General features: G+C 39.0%; 1 protein-coding gene across 1 annotated transcript; it reads right to left on the minus strand.

Annotated features, from left to right (window-relative positions):
• Positions 1-3,496: 3,496 nt before the first annotated feature.
• LOC140926367 (ATP-binding cassette sub-family C member 4-like) lies at positions 3,497-16,435 on the minus strand. Its single transcript, XM_073376119.1, has 6 exons — positions 15,905-16,435; positions 11,176-11,558; positions 9,055-10,325; positions 7,071-7,641; positions 6,543-6,679; positions 3,497-4,410 (listed from the first exon to the last, which is right to left on the minus strand). The coding sequence occupies exons 1-6, from the start codon at positions 16,433-16,435 to the stop codon at positions 3,497-3,499; spliced, it is 3,807 nt and encodes a 1,268-aa protein (XP_073232220.1).
• Positions 16,436-17,757: the final 1,322 nt, after the last annotated feature.

The following is a 17,757-nucleotide window of genomic DNA, read 5'->3' on the forward strand; positions in this document are numbered from 1 at the left end:
TCGGATCCTTCAAATCCGTTGAACACTATCAACCTTAGTTTCTTTAATTTTGTTTACTTTTACAGGTTTCAAAATTAATGGTTAGAAAAAAGTACACCTACCTGGCTCTCTTGTTTGCCTATGCCTCATTGAAAGGAATTAGAGGTTTGTACTAGAGAGAAGGTTCATACTTTGATGGCATTCCTCAATTTTGCATTAAAAAAACATAATTTCGATCACAATACGGTCTGTTATTAACAATCAGCAGACCATAAAGTTGTTTGTCGCCTTGTTCATAATACATAATTATATGACACGAAAGATATTAATCAGGATGGCATACCCTCGAACAAAGACGTTCGAAGCAGCTCGCAATAAGTGTTTTTAAATCTCTGAATAACATGGAATGACCTTTATCCTGAGGGTTTAAAGAACTTGTTCAAACCAGCAACCTCGAGGGTTCATTCCTACAACGTATGTTCCAACAAAGAGTTTTTACCTCGGCCGTCTACTGAAGTTGCTAAGCGAGCTCTTAGCAGGGAACAGTCATGTGGAATGGCCTAAAAAACCAGATTGAAGATGAGACAAATCTCAACTCTTTCAAGTCTTCTCTGAATTTGTCCTGAACCAGAGATTGCCTCTAGGGAGTTGAATTGAGATAGAAATTATTTTAGTTATTTATTAAGGGGACGACATTTTTTTTAACATAACAGAGGGGGGTTAGAACTAATTTTTTTTTGTTTTGAAGGGGGGGTACTGTTTAAGTTTTTGCTAGATAACTCTAGTTTTGCAACCCCCCCCCCTCCTGATAATTATTTCACAGTCCCTTAGCACGAAAGTACTAATTGGGAACACTATATTTTAAGTCTCCAACTAGAGACGGGACCGCCATTTTGCGTGGTCATCCGAGCCACGCGAAGGTCTAGCCTGTTGCAGTGCAAAGGGAGTACCTTCATTTCTCGGTTACTTTAAGACCCTGAGTATTGGTCCGGCCCCAGGAATCGAACCTGCGACGTCCCGCTCTGCAGTCAACACGCTCTACCGACTTAGCTAACACTGCCGCGGTAAACAGTGCACAACACTGCCGCGGTAAACTGAACTCAACTGATTTCTTTACCGCGCACTGAGTCAAAACAACGCTCTGGACTACATAAACCAATGCCAGACCGGTTCATAAAACAGAAATAAAGTTTTCGGTTATCCATTTCAGATTTCTGGATATATGTATCGTGCGTTGTGATTGGTTGAGGTAAATTTGACCGAGATATACTGGAAATGAGTAGAGGTTCAACAAAGGGAGGCCATTTCTAATGTGACAAAAAATTCGGCCGAAACAAAATTCAATAATAACCCATGGAGACCCGTTCTGGTCAAAATTATTCCAGTATTTTTGCCAGTGCAACACTTTTTATAAATCTGTTTTGTATTGTTGTCATCACTACATAACACTTTTTTCAGCCCGTTGGTAATTATTTTTATCAGCATGTTATATTTTTTATTTAAGTCTTGTAATTTTTTTTAAAGTTCTACAAATATACTGATTTTTTTTTATACTTTTACAAATAGTTTTTCATTCGTACCACGGATTATTTTCAATGGTACTGCGAATTGTTTTACTTTTGGCTGATAAGAATTATTTTTTCATTGGGCTGAGAATTATTTTTCGCGGTGTGGCGTATATATTTTTTGGCCTACAATACATTGACTAGAGTGCCTTGACGACATTTATCAGCAGTAATTCTTGTTTTTTAACATTATTTTTTTGTTATTCGGAGATGGATGAGTCCGGTCCAACAGCAGATCCGTGAGATAGCCAATAATGCCATACCAGAGATAAATCAATCATTGTCATGATTTTGACCAGAACGGGCCTCCAAAGAGCGCCAAATTTTCACTGTTAGATCTAAAGATTGAAATTCTCAGACGGTTTCTTCATTCGAAGTAACGAATGTTATTCACTGACACACAAAGCAAAGACAAAAGTTACCGACTGCTGTTAACTTCACTGAGTTGTTTTCGGTCATGTGTTTTTGAATGTGCAAAATAATTTTCTCTAGTTTCAGGATTATTTCTCTTTCGAGTTTTAGATCAGGGCCGGGTAGTTCGAAACGTTGATAACAATATGCACTGGATAAATCTCTAACCAGTGGATAGAGTAATTTCTGATGGATAGTGATTTATCCTGTGGATAGCACTATCCAAAGTTTGAACAACCTGGGCTTGCAGAACGTCTAAAACTATTGGCGATTAATATTTTATTTCGACCTTGCAATTACCCTTGAAGTGAATCTTTTCAAGACAAAATGCCTGTACGCTTCAGATGAATCCACCCTCTGTTAATCTAGTTAATACAAAGCTAACTAATAAAATATTTTGGAACTTTGTCACCCCCTCTACTCTGCTACCCGTTCGAGCTACACAACTACGGGAAGCAGGTTCAGGCAAGAAAAAAATCGGTATTGAGTAAGAAAAATCTCTCATAGGGCACCCTTGGGCATGGTTATTTACGGAGTTGCACGTTCGCATTTGCCATTATAACTTTCCTCAGGAAATTTCAATACTTCTTTAGCGACTATGGTGATAAAAATATTGACATTACAAATAAAAAAGTCGTATTTATAAACAAAGACGATAACTACTGTAAGTATGTTAAGATAAGAATTGTGATGCGTGAAAAGACGATAAATCTTACTATTAAAAGGCGAATTATCGGCAATTATCGATTAGTCTTAAGACGTAGGGCTCGACATTTGCGCTCTTCCAAGTAGATAAGTGCTGGGGCTCAAAAGCAGAAGCATCGATCATTGTTAATGCTGTTATTAAAGATACCTTCATGAAACAACAAGTTTGTAATTGCCGCTCCCTTGCCATAACAAGTTGGTATCGGCCCATGCAAGGGAATTTGCATTCCGGAATCCAGGAAAATGTTCCCTGTGAAATCCGGAATCTTGTAAATGTTTACTTGTGGAATCTTTAGTCCTGGGTTTGGAATTCTGAATAATGCTCAAGGAATCCAGAATCCCACTAACAATTGGAATCCGGAATCCCAGTTCCACTAACAAAGAATCCAGAATCCTGTATCTGGAATCCGGAATGTGCGGCTTGAATTCCCTTACGTGGGGCGATTGGTAAGATAAAAGGTCTATAAGATAGATCACTGGGCCTAGTGGTTCGAAGGCAGATTAGACCTTAACCTGGGTTTCTTTTTCTTATGTTCAAAAGCATTTTCTAGGATAATATTCTCTGTTATCTTTAGAGCTTCCAATCATCAACTTGTAGACAAAAAGAATTAAAACCGAAATGCTTTTTAAGCTTTCAAATCTGAATTAAAATTTCGCACTAACCCTGTGTTATCTTAATCCAGCTCGGCCCTGATCAATAAGATCAAAAGTTTTACAAAAGTCAAACAGCATGAATCTTTCAGTAGCCTCATTTTTTTGAAAACTACTTAATTAGCTAGCGCTGGTATCAGGGACGTCCTCGAAATGTCAGCGCAATAATGTGGATGGATGAGTATTTATGTGTCTTCCTTGGGTACATGATCCATTTTACTTAAAATTCCCCCTTTTCTATTCACAGGTACATCAAAGCTATCAAACCCTTCCACTTCGCCACTCTTTAAAACTAAAATCTTGTCGCAGTCTCTTATTGTGTTCAAACGATGTGCAACGGTGATAACCGTGGTATTTTTCAATTTCTCATGTACTATATTCCAGATCGTTTGCTCTGTATCCGGATCCACGTGGGCAGTTGGCTCATCCAAAATGACGATTTTCTTTTGCTGCAGCAGCACTCGAGCCAAGCAGATAAGTTGTCTTTCTCCAACACTAAAGTTTGCCCCATGCTCCAATAATTCATGATCCAACTGACCTGGCAAATTCTCTACAAGACTTTTCATCTGCACCTGTTCTAAAGCTCGCCATAGTTCCGCGTCTTCAAATTGCTCCATCAGATCAAGATTTTGTCTCACCGTTCCACTAAAAAGGGCAGGATTTTGTCCAAGAATGGTTATTGCTCGTCGAGATTCTTTGAGGGTGATGTCTTTTACATTGACATTGTCAATAAATACGTCTCCATCGGGTTCAGGCATGCGCATTAGTGCCGCCACGAAGGAAGATTTCCCTGCGCCCGTCCGACCCGCAATCCCGATCTTGGTTCCACCATTGATGTTAAGTGTGATATTCTTTAAACTTTGAGGACCACCCGGATAGTACGTCAGGCATACGTCTTTAAGCGCGATATTACCCTCACGTGGCCAGATTTCAGGAGGTTTTTGTTCCACTTTGTATCCAGGTTCAGGTTCAAGCTCGGTGTACGTCATTACTCGCTCAACTGATGTCATCAGAGTTTCGACTTCAACTGATTTCTTAATTGCATATTGAGTCCAAACCATATTCTGAACTACATAAACCAATGCCAGACCGGTAAAAGCTAAAAAAAAAAAAAAAACAGGTGAATACGTTTATTAAGCTATGGTTCATCAGCCATAAATAAAATTTTCGGGTAATATGTCCAGGGGCGTGTTTCTCGAAAGGCCAGCAAACTTTTCGGGCTGGAAGGTAAATTTTAAAATCAAAACCAATTGAATAGTAATAGTTCCTAGCTCACAAACCAATCAATTTTGCTTCTTTAACTGATAGTTTTATTGCATCATTTTCATAGTTATTGAAACTTTGAACTTGAATGCAAACACAGCCAAGATAAAACAGCTTTCCGGTCCCGAAAAGCTATCGGGGCTTTCGAGAAACGGGCCCCTGGTCGGAAATGCTATCCTGTTCAGGACAAGTAAGAATCTTTTGCGCGGTTGTTAGTACGGAACAATCGACCGGATTTTGTTCTGCCTAGAACGTCTGCCTGGCGTTCCAAAACAGCATTCCCGAGAACTTATCCCTAAGAGGGCTAAGGTGAGGCTGGGGGTGGGTGCAATTTCCATCACCCTTTTTTAGCAAGAGGATTTTTCTGGGCACCTGTCCCTCGTTACCCTGGGCGCCAGGAGTTTTTTTTCCTGATACAAGCACTTCGTGGCGAACCGGGAAAGCGAGGTGCGAACCTTTATCACACCCCTAGTGCGGTTAGTTTTCCTCTTAGTAATCCTGACCGCTGAATCCAAGAAATTATCTATTTTTAGCAACCTAAAATTGCCATATATCAATTTCACTAAGGGTATCGAAGGAAATAGTTGCATTTCAAGAAAAGAATTTTAACCCACATGTATCATTCAGTAGGTACCGAGGGTTATTTTATCAGAAGTAGCTTTTTCGTAAGCATTGAAGCAGTGAAAAGAAAACTTGACCTGTTAGTTACATAATGCAATATCAACCAAAAGACAAATAAACAAATTAGCTTTGAAAAACCAGCAGTTGTATTTTATTGTGTGGCAGCAGTAGAAGAACACGATAATTTTATAACTTAACACAAATGACAGAAGGCTCCATCGTCAACATAGTCTTTCTATGTCGGTAACAAATTTTAAGATTGGTACAAGAAGTAAAAGCCTTACTAGGCATGGCCAGCTATTCGGAACCTCGCCCGCCGCGACACATCACTGATCATGCAGTCACACGCCCTCAGTTTACTAACGGGAAAATGTATGGAAATTATTGTTCAATCGATCCCTGAGAAAAATCCGATAGTGGAATTTCACGGTGCTCGCTCTAAGTTTGTTAGTCGTGACAAAAGGTTTAAATTGGATAGGGTCTTGGAGCTGCGCGAATTGTAATCCGTGCGGTTTTTCGCTCTCAAAAATCTTAAATAGGAGTAAAAGAATCCGCCATACTGACCCTTTAAGTTCATGGAAACCACTGATCTTTTCTGCAGGCCCCTGTTTTCCTCTTAGATCAGAGTCTACGGTCTTCGGTCGCAAATTGAAGACCAAATGCAGTACTTTCAATCCTCTTAATTTCTGGCTATTTAATACTTAAATCCTTTGCGGTTTTTGCTTTCAAAGACACCCAAACTCTCCGGAAATTATAATCATCTTTGACTAAATACCTTTCAAAGACGCTCCTGTAAAACAGTTGCTAAATGCGAGCCGTCTTCTTTACCAAATCCGTTTCTGTTTATATCGATTTTGAAGCCATTTTGGTATTTCCTTGAGGCTCTTTTCAGCCTTTTTTTGAGGTTAAAAGCCTGGGAATAACTTTTTATTTTTTTTCTGTGTTTTACTTTGTGATCCATTGATCTTGATTTTGGAGCCGATTGAAACAGCTCCTCAAAGCCGGTTAATCTCAAAATTGACACCGGGTGAGCAGAATAGCATCTAAAGAGCTTTATAACCGGATTTTCAGGTGAAATATGAGAAATCGTGGCTAATATAAGCGATTCAATGTGCCCATTTCGGCGGCCAAATGTTTCTGTTAATGACACTCTTGACGTGACATCCTTAAGAAAGAGAAACAGGCCAACCAATTATTACCGAGTGGAATATGACGACATGCGTCAACTTCTGCTCCGCCCCTAGTGGTTCCAAAAAGCTGGCCATGCGATTCATGTGTTCTAAGAAATTTAACAGTTCATATATAAACATGGATTAATTTGCTGATTACATATGCAAGTATAATTACCAGCATCCTGTGATACAATAACTGAAGCAAGAGCCGTTGCAGCAGTCAAAAGAGCGGAGAGACAATCCAAGCGAACACCAAGCCAGCGCTGGCTGGCAAAAACCATAATGTACGACTTAGTATGAACATCTTGATATCTAAAAAAAACAATAATAATGCACGATTTAGTTTTGTAACTTCGTTTTCGCTTTCAAGTCTTTCACATTCGAACATTCTTTGAAAAAAGAATCTTTTGGATTAAAAGGCCTTGTCATATGATAAAAGAAGAATGTAAAAGGACGTCATAATCTGGAAAGCTAGCTTGTCCAAATCCCAGGACAGCCTAGTTAAGATAACTGAGACCTAATGGTAGCAACACATTAATCACCTCGATGAAACTACTCGGCGATCTTGTTACAAATCGACTACCCACCTGACTACCCAATTGACTGAATACTTAATCCAGGAGTTACTCATTTCAAACTTGAGCTATTCAGAATACAAATATCAAAATTATTCAACAACAAAGACAAAAAATGAGAAAAGTACCTGCAAAATTCATCCACGAAATCTTTTTCTTTTTTTCTCGTCCGAATTGTGTCCAGTCCATCCAGTGTCTCTGAAAAGTGAGAAAAGACTGGACTACGATTAACTGACTCCAGCCTTTGCAGTTCCCTTGACGTCTTTAAGTAATATCTTGAAATAACTCCCGCTAACACAGCTATTGGCGTGAGAGCAAACAGAAGCCAAGGGTTTATGACAGTTGGTAGAAGTATTGAGGTAAACATCAGCAAGGTCCTTTGGATTGCCCTCAGAAACGTTTTGGGTAGTACATCATCCATGCAACTTATATCTTTAGAGAACCGATTCATAATTCTTCCCACGGGATTTGAATCGAAGAATACGACCGGTGCCTGTAGAACAGCCGCAACCATTTTATCATGAAGACGTTCAGAACATCGTAAAGATACCAGATAGAAGCTAAATGCTCGAATGATAAGAAATATGAATGATGCCCCAACAAGAGAGCCATAGATGATAAGGTTGGCCTCGTTCTTTTGATCCTTGGGGTGTGTCTTTGTCAAAAGCGACAGCCACACATCGCAGGAAACAAGCATTGCTAAAGGAAATATACGAAAAATAATGGTCAGAAAGGAATGGAGTAATACTTCTGGAGGCTTGTTTGCTGCGCTCTACGCTCCACGCTTCAGTCATATTCCACCAGTGATGTATGAGCTACATTGGCCTCCGTTAAGGCAGCGCACTCATTTTAAGATTTTGTTATTTGCATTCAAGGCTATCCATGGTATAGCCCCTACATACATTCAGAACTTAGTTTCTTTGAAATCGCAAGGCGCACATAACCTAAGATCGTCACACGGGATTTTGCTAGCATTGTCAACATTTAGAACTAAGGTCACACTAGGGGATAGGTCCTTCCAGGTGGCTGCGCCCAAGTTATGGATGCTCTACTGCGTGATCTTCGCGATATTACAAACTTGAATACTTTTAAGAGCAATCTTAAGCCTTACCTTTTTAAGTTTGCTTATGGTTGAATGAATTTAATTGTTACAAATCGATATTTTAGATTTTAATTTTATTGTGGAAGTGTATACATTCTTATTGTTTTGCTTATTGTAAATAGGTTTGTAGGTTTTTTTTCATGCTTTTATTACTAACGCAATGCGCATCTGATCATTTTTATGATTACCTGCGCAATATAAGTAATTAAATTATTATTAAATTATTATTATTGTTGTTAGTCATACATTTTTGGGTGTCTATGAAGAAGATTGGCATTAATTTGCGACCTTGAAACAAAGATGGTGTGTTGTGGCTTGCTATATGCTGGTTGTTTTCGCGTCGTTTCTAATCCTACATTAAGTTCAGTGTTTGAATATGGTCTCAGTTTTTTATTGTTTTTCTCAACTTACAAAAAAAGCTAGAAAGACCTGTGTCTGTTTTACCAGCATTCTCTAAATTCTAGAGAGAGTAATGTACAACGGTCTGTTAAGGTTTTTTGATAATCATAACATTCTCTCTGTCAATCAGTATGGTTTTCGTAAGCATCACTCCACTGCTTATGCTCTTGCTTGTTTAAATGACAAAATCTCTGCCACTATTGCAAATAGGAAATACATAACATTTTAACTTGAAAATTAGATTATTATGCTGTTCGAGGCACTGCACTTAATAGAGTGCGGGGTGCCTCAGGGCTCTATACTAGGCCCCCTGATCTTTCTGCTCCTTATAAATGATCTGTGCAATGTGTCAAAGGTGGTGTTCAGAAATAATCAGATATTAAAGGCGTAATCCAGTGTTTTTTTTAAATGGCAATATATCCCTTTTTTTCGGTAATTTGGAACCAGTTACGAACATTAATTGTTTTCCAAGAGTTTCTGCAAAGTGCGAATTAATTAACTTATTTTCTCGTTTTTGTGAAATACGACAAGGATTCGGTCGACCGCTCTCTCCCCAGGATAAAAAATGTGTGGTGGTAAGGTTCAGTTATTATTATCTTAAGGCACATTACCTTGACTTATTAAACATAAGCAAATTCCCGCGATGATTACCAGCAAAGGAACTCCGCTTCTAAAGTAGTTCCAGTAAAGTCCTGATGACACCACTCCAATGGCGCGATCTTCTTGTGATAAGTGGAGACCATGCACTTCTTTCGGTACAGGTGTACCACTCATGTAAGAAATTTCTTCTTCGTCTTTATCGTCCTCACCAACGCTATTATCCGATTTGTTTGCCTTTTCGTAAATTGGATCGACAGTTTTATTCAGGCTACCACTTTCATTTAGCTCAGTGAAATTTCCCTGGCTCAATACTCGGCCTTTAAATAATACAATTACGTTGTCGGCTTCACGCATGATTCGTTCTTGATGAGACGTTATTAACCGAGTTTTCTTTCCAAGCAAGCCTTTGATGCATTCCCTAAAAATGTGATCGGCAACTTTAGAGTCCACAGCACTTAAGGGATCATCCAACAAGTAAAGCTCTCCTTCGGCGTAGACTGCACGTGCTAAGCTTACTCTTGCCCGCTGGCCACCACTAAGCACCACGCCACGCTCTCCAACGATCGTTTGGTCACATTCTGGAAACTTTTCGATGTCTTGAGTCAAAGCACATGCTTCAATGACTCTGTTGTACTTGTCTTCCTCGTACTGTTCGCCGAACAAAATGTTTTCTCTAATAGTTCCAGAGAATATCCAAGCAATCTGCGGCACATAAACAACAGTTCCTTTGAAGGTTATGGCCCCGTTTTGGTCTGGTACTTCCCCAGCAATTGCTGACAGAAGAGTAGATTTGCCACTGCCCACTGGTCCGGTTATGACTGTTAAACTCCCTTTTTCAGCGGTGAAATCAATAACTCGCAAAGACGATTCTTCTGATTCATTTTGATGCTGTTGCTGATTGAAATTTCTGACACGTAAAATAGTTTCTTGCTGACTTTCTTTCGAGTCGTTAGAAAAACAAGATCCTTCTGTTCCTTCTGGCGGATTTATCGTGGTTTTCGTTGAATCAAGATTGTTTAAAAGAAGAAAGTCTTGTATTCTGCTCAGTGATACATAAGCGTCGTAGGTTTGAATGGAGGCATAGGAAAAGTTCATACAGAAGCTTCCACTCAAAACATTGATAAATGAGAGGAAAGTGAAGACGTTAACTGGTGTCACAGGCTGACCAGTTAATATAAGAGTGATGACAGTCACCAGGGTTGCCATTGGTGTTGAAATGTATTCGAGAGCAGCAATGCTAGACATAAAAGCACTCTTCTTAGTGGTCAAATCGATTTCATCACTATAAATAAAATACAAGGAATTTTTCATTAATATTAAAGAGCTTGAAAGGTTATATTCTTGTTAAAAGATACAATGGTTTAGGGCGCTTTCATATGATACTTATATGAACTTGGAAATAAAATTACTTCATTTGATATTGACTGTCTTGATATTTACTGCTATCAGGGAGGATTTATCCGATACTAAATAGCACGATATCTTTGACAATGAATTTACCCTTCGATTTTTCTAAGAACTATTGGTCATCATTATTGGTTATTTAGGCGCTAGATCTCACTTTCTATGGATTTTACAGCCTTGATAACCCACGCGGGATGATGGGAGAACACGAAAAAGGCTTGTCGATTACGAGACATTCAATTCGTATTTAAACTCTTTGAAGACGGTCAAACAAAAACACCGCTGCGCCCCCTTTTTTCAACCCAATTGTCAACATTGTCACTTGGGAGCGTAAACATCAACGATCATGGGTCAATTTTCGAAAACTCGATGGTATTTGTCTCTCTCACTCAACTCAAGACCACTTTAAGTGCTCTTGGAGCTAAACTGCGATCTTTTGAAGTTTTGAAACTTCTCCTCCCTTTTTACGCAAGCAAACACTGCCATAGCCTGGTCGGTTAGATCTCAGAGACGAGCTAGGAATGAGCTAAATAAACCAAATTTAAATTTCCGTTCCATTTCCGTGAAATTAAGTTTATTAAATTTTATATCTATAGGTTTCTTTTGATCAACTGCTTCAAACCAGGAAAAAGTGTGAGTTTAAAATCAATTGCTTGCGGATATGACAAAAAAATTATTGCTTACTCAGAACCTTTTTTGTATTTATGCAATGTTAAATTGTATCTCACCTTCGCACGCTCTTTATCTTTTCTCTATATTCATCTTCCCATGCATTTGTTTTGATGACGCGGATTCCAGAAACAACCTGGCCAATCATCGTGATGCGGCGATCAGAAACTGCGGCTGTACGCAGGCGTAGTAAAGCCCCAGCATAGGCGAAAAAAAGGTAACATGGCAGAACAATACACAGTAAAAAAATTCCCGTTAGAGCTTGCCATCCAACAAAACAGACCAGTAAAAAGGTTAATATTAAAAGTTCTATGATGCTTCGAGCTCCAGCAAAAAAAAACACGAAAGTATCACTCTCTATTCGCTGAACATCGTTTGATACGAGATCAATAACTCGACCGGATGAAAGTCTCAGCAATGAATCCTTGCTGAGAAGAAGCGTCTGCAACAAGAAAATAAAGTTCGTAAGTTATCTTTGCAAAAATGTTATTACTTAAGAGAAGAGCTTTGTCACTATTAACCTTGTCACAGCGTATGGGGGTTGTCAATTACCGGAGACTGATGAAAAATTACATTTGCAATAACTCTACTTATTTATAGGCCATTTCCGAGTTCCCAAAACTCTCCCTATCAAAACGAGGCCAAGCGCATATCGTTTCCTCTGAAAATGAGTTCTATTTGCATGAGAATATATTATTAAAATAAGTAATTTTCATATCCATGGCTCTGCACTTACCCTTGCCTGTAAACAGATGCTAGTAAAACATAAATAAACATCGTTTATTTCCACTCTTCGCAGTAAAATACAACTGAACAATTAATGAGCGAGGCTGAGTATCTTATGAAGAATTATGGAGATCGAGGATCTTCATATGATAAGAAAGCCGAATTCAATAATTGTTTTATTATTCATTCAAAATAATTCCTAGTTTAAAAACATAGCTAAAACAAGCTTACCTACATCGATGTTAAGTTTATCTTCGATAGTTTACGTTAAGGTTTGTCCAGCTCCGCAAATATTCTCCGAATAGCGGATGTCACCCTCCGAGTTGTCTCCTTGCTGTTTTTGCTCTGCTTTTAGCCATTATTTCGCCTAGTTCCAGCTGTAGTTCTTACTCTTGAAACGAGTGAAGTGTCCACCATTTTAGTTTTTACAACGTAAACAACTCATTCTCGTCCCCATGTCTTCTCGGTTAACGGTACATTAACCCATAAAAGGCTGCATTTTTTACGTCATTTCCTCGTTAAACACAAAATTCTCCCAATTTTGGTTATCAGTAACTAGTTATGGTGAATTAGGGACTGGTCAAAAAGTATAGGGGGGGGGGGGGGGGGGGGGCGTGGGCCGGAGCATTTGGAAATGTGGTTGATAAAAAACACATGACCCACCCCCTCCCTTCGGCAAAAAAATGATTGACCCACCCCTAAAGCAAGGTTGGAAATTGCATGACCCACCCCCTAGTTAAGACATGGACGTTCGGTTTCCTCTTAATAATCCAATAAAACCTATTTGTTCTGTGCTTGACAAAATTTGTTGATACACTGCTACAACCAATATCAAAATCACAGAAATCATACCTTTCACTGAAAAGACAAATGTGAAAAACTGAACATTTCTTGTTTCGATGAACATTATGAGTCTTGACACAAATATACAGCAAAACGAGGGTATATTGAAATTATCTGTCAAAAAGCATATGAAAATTTCAACAAAGACAACTCATTCCTACACATTACTTGCCGGAAATGCTTAGATTAATCCTCAAAGAAAATTTCTTCCACTTCAGTGGAAAGCACTACCTACAAAACCATGGAACTGCAATGGGCACCGTACAAAGACAGTAGTTTTGATTCCTTTGCCAATATTTTCATGACATATATTGAAACAACAACTCTAAGCTAAACTGTCTTTAGCACGACAGTTTGGAAATGCCACATACACGATATCTTTTCCCTATGGGACATGAGTAAACCAGACATCGAAGCCTTCATTGAACAAGCAAGCTTACATCACCCAACTATTGAATTCACGGCCGAAACATTTGACACTGAGACTGCGTTTTTAGACACAGTTGTATGCAAAGGCACAAGATTCAAGGAAAAATCTATCCTTGATGCAAAGACACATTTTAAACAAACGGAAAGCTTCTTGCACACACATTTCACCTTGTGTCACCCTCCAAATGTTAAAAAAGAATTTGTCAAAGGAGAAGCCTCCTCAGAAACAACCTTTGAGGAAAATAATTCAAATTTAAAAAAAAAAAACGCTTGACGGACGGAGGCTACCCACAATCTTTCAGGGGCACCCAACGTCAATTTTCGGAAAATATCTGTTCGAAAGACGATTTGAGATCTAGAATTTTCGGAACATTTGTTGTAAAATTTCTTGCTTGTCTGCCCCTCCTAGGATTTTCGAACATCTAAAAAAAATGGTGTAATTGCCCATTTTGAACGGATTTTTACCCTAAAAAGGTCACCTAGAATTTTCGGGAGCCTTTTTTCTGGTTGAAATTTTCGAAAAGGTCAGTTTTGATGCCTATAATTTTCGTATCACTAGACTTTCAGCTAGGAGATCCGAACAGATGAAAAATTTTTAGGGGAGAAAAATATGCCTATATCTACTGTTTAAATACTAAAATACGTTTAACAATGCTATGTTTAAGTGGTTTTGAACTATATTCTCGTTGTGTGCCCCCTATCTTTGATAGAAAACCTGCTATCAGAAATAAAATTCACAAAAGGGAGTATAAACTCCTAAAACAAAACAACAAGCAGGAAAAAGAAATATTGTCATTCGTGACACAATACCAGCCCTCAGTGTCTACTATAAAGGAAGCTTGAAAGAAAAAATGGAATCTTATACAAAACCAACTATAACTTCAATAAATTTTTAAAGAACCACCAATCGTTTCCTTACAAAAAAGGACAATCGTTAAAGGACATGCTCGTTAGAGCCGAAAAAAAAAAGGTTAACAGAGGGTTCCACGCCCATATAGATGTGCGGCCTGTCAACCTTTGTATTTTCTCGCACAACAGGTTTGTGACTATTTTAGCAATAATTCCAGCTGGCTGTGTTTTATATAACATGTGTAGTCAACTGTCTCGTTAGTAGTTAGTAAAAAATAGGGTGACCCACCCCTTAAGGGTAGCTGAAAATTGCACGACCCACCCCTTTCACAAGGCTCAAAACCTCATGACCCACCCCCTCTCTGCTCCGGCCCACACCCGCCTATACTTTTTGACCAGTCCCTTATGCATATGCTTTTAGCCAATCCGAATTGGGGAAATCTTTTGAATGAATAATAAAAAAAGTTATGGTCGTTATGAAACTAGTCTCAAAATTTAAAGGTAATAAAATCATTCTCTTTTTTGATTCTAATGTAAGGGCTTCACGGCCGGATCTAAGATCGTATGGTACACTAATAACTTCATGACGAGTGCGTAACCTCCATGCCGAGATGGACCTGCGACTTATAGAAAGTCGTCTTTTCTCAAGACTCTCAAGGCCAGAGAAGGTCAGAGCTTCATCATAACTAAAGTCTGGGAAAACAATCTTAAAGGGCTCGTTTTTGTATAGATTCTAAATTGACAGATCAGTGCTAATATCTAGCCATAATATCTTGACGCAACTCGGAAATGGCCTGTTTTTCCCTATACTACAAAAAAGGACAATTTAGTACGGTAAGCTGGACTTCAATGTCCCGTTTGGGTATGAACGTAATCATGCCCTCGATCATAGATTTGTAAACTTATTTGACATTGGCCAAGAAAAACCTGAGTGTTTTCACGCTCAATCAATAGTTTTCTTCTGCGTATGTCTTTCGTCCTGTCAAGCACCATTTTTGAACTTGTGCTTAGCAGTTAGTACAAAACAGTGGATTGCTCCAGAACTGAAAAATTCGGTGTGCACAAAGGGACCCAGTGCCCTCTTGAGTGCTCGAGTAGCGTTGTACTCGGGCACAGGCACGGTGCACGAATTCTGGCGTAAGTTCTTAAAAAAGGGTGTGTACCCATTAGTGCCAAGCGAGTACAAAACTCGAACACCGTGCTGGGGCACCAGGTGTGAACGCTGCCTTAGGCTCTTTTTCGGCCCAGGTCAGTTGAGTTAACTGGACTGGCTAAAAGGTTTAAGCCCACCTCCTCATCGGTGTGGACACATCTGGCCGTCTCCGACATTTTTAAAAGTAGGGTGAGCTTGATCGTCCGGGTGAACTTAGTCCTGAATAGGACTGTTGTTGTTGACAGTGAGTGAAGTTTCGACAAACTGTGCGGTAGTCATCTTTAGAGTCAAAGTGAGTTGTATCACGTCAGTTGATGGTATTATACTCGGGTTATTGATCTAATTGGTCAATTATGTCGAGATGTTATTGTTCGTCTGTCCGTTAAGCCGCGATGTTATTGACCATGAAGACTCGTAATCAGTAATTGGTGCGTTTCGATCCGTCTATTGTCACAGTTAGACAGTCGTCTATTGTTTGTGAAATTCTCAGTTCTCTAGGTCTATTGACTTCATTGCCAATAATATCACGGCTTAACTGACAGACGACCAATAACATCGCGACGTAATTGACCAATCAGATCATAACCCGAGTATAATACCATCAACTGACGTGATACAACTCACTTTGACTCTGAAGATGACTACCGCACAGGTTGTCGAAACATCAGTTACTGTCAACAACAACAGTCCTATTCAGGACTACGTTCACCCGGACGAACAAACTCAACCTACTTTTGAAATGACTCCTGAGTTCAAACCTTTCCCAGTCTGACATTTTTGTTCATTACCTTCATATACACTAATCCTTTAAGGGCGCTGCTTATTTTGATACCCAGCACCTCACAGTAGTAGTCAGCCTGGTGCATGGCAACAGAAGAGATCACTCCATTTATCCCTAGTGCGATGGCACTGCTATAGAGGAGATACATATTGTGTAGCTCAGCTGTCATCAGGGCTTTCACAAGATATCCAAGAAGCAGTGGCTGAAGAATATGACAAAGTGTCTCGACACTCATGGCTGAAACCAAGATCATTTTTTCCTTCGCAGTTAACATCTTCAACACACTTTTCCAAAGTTTTGGTTTAACATCATGTATTTTACTATCAGCGATGTCTTCGGACCATTTTGCCTGGAGTTTCTTTGTCAAAAACCAAGAAGTGGTTTCTTCTTTAAGCGGTAAAAGATCATTTTCATCAACAGCTCGTTCACTCCCAGTCTTCATCAAAATGTTCATCCATTGATAAAAAAGAGAAGAAAAAAAGCTTATGTTTTCCGAGTATGCAGAGCTGGCGATCTTTCTGTACGTCTTGTTTGCCATTTTTTGGTATCTAAGGAAGAAACAGTCGGATTTAGATAAAAACTATTAGGGATTCGGTTTGGGAAAGGTTGGGGGGGGGGGGGGGGGGGAGGATTAAACACGAGAGCCACTTGTCATTTCAGGACTGGGAAGCATCCTTGTATTTTTTTTCTGGAGCGTTGTTCAAATTCATGAAAAGTATAATGTGGATTATTGCTTAAAATGTGGGGGTTTCCGTGGTTTTAATGCAAATATACGAGGGCAGAACAATAGACTTTTTGTTTCTTGTTATGTTTTGCCACCCGGATCCATTCACGCTTTGCATGCAGCCAAAAGAAACAAAGAAATGTCTGACAAATTGCTTCCCTTAGTTATATACAAAACACAAAGAAACAGTCACTTTGCTTTGATAATGACCAATGATAACCGATATTTTCGAAACATCAGATCCAGCATTAGTTTTTAAATATTTTTCACTAATGTTTTACTAAACCGCTTATCAAAGAAGTTATTTGATCAAACTGAAGAAAAATATTCAGGCATTTAAAACTTTGGCCTTAAAACCCGCCAGCCAAAATCGATAGTCAGTCATCCCTAAAATTTGTCTCAGAAGGTTCTAAAAACAATCGGTTAAAGGAAGGAACGGTGGATGATAGCTAATGAAGGAGGACTGCGAACAGTTGCACAGTCGACGGGGAAAGAATTCCCCACTGTCGAGTAACTCTTTTGAAAAGGTGCATCACTTAAATCACCAACAATGGCCGGTAATCTCCTTCCTATATACACAGTGTAGTCAACTGAATCAATCATGGAGATCAATCCATACCATTGAATCCCCACCTAGAAAACCATTTGATTACCAGACTTTGATTGTAAACAAAAAGTGATATGAACAAATAGCCTGACGTTATGGCTAATCTTTAGATGCACTGACCGTTAATGGTTTTCACCGAATTCAGGCCGAACGGGCACCGAATGACCAGCTTATCATAGTAAAGTTACACGTCTTCACAACGATTCCACAATACAGGTTAACACCACAATAAATGTACTTTTTCTTGTTTGATTTTTCAGATTTCAAAATTGATTGCCAAAAAGGTACACCTACCTTGCTCTCTTGCTAAATTTTGCCTTAGTGAAGCAAAAAATTGTCTAAACTGAAGAGACGGTTCAAACTTCAAGGGGCATTTCTCATTTTGCATTTTTCTTATGAATCAAATCACCATATAATGTGATTTGTTGTTATCAATCAACAGAGCATAAACTTGTCTCTCGCATTCTAGTTTGTATAGTAATGAAATCAGTGAAGCATCAAGCTTAGAGTGCCTTGAGCAGCTCAAACA

This window comes from Porites lutea, chromosome 2 (genome assembly GCF_958299795.1).
Source record: "Porites lutea chromosome 2, jaPorLute2.1, whole genome shotgun sequence".
Taxonomy (NCBI): domain Eukaryota; kingdom Metazoa; phylum Cnidaria; class Anthozoa; order Scleractinia; family Poritidae; genus Porites; species Porites lutea.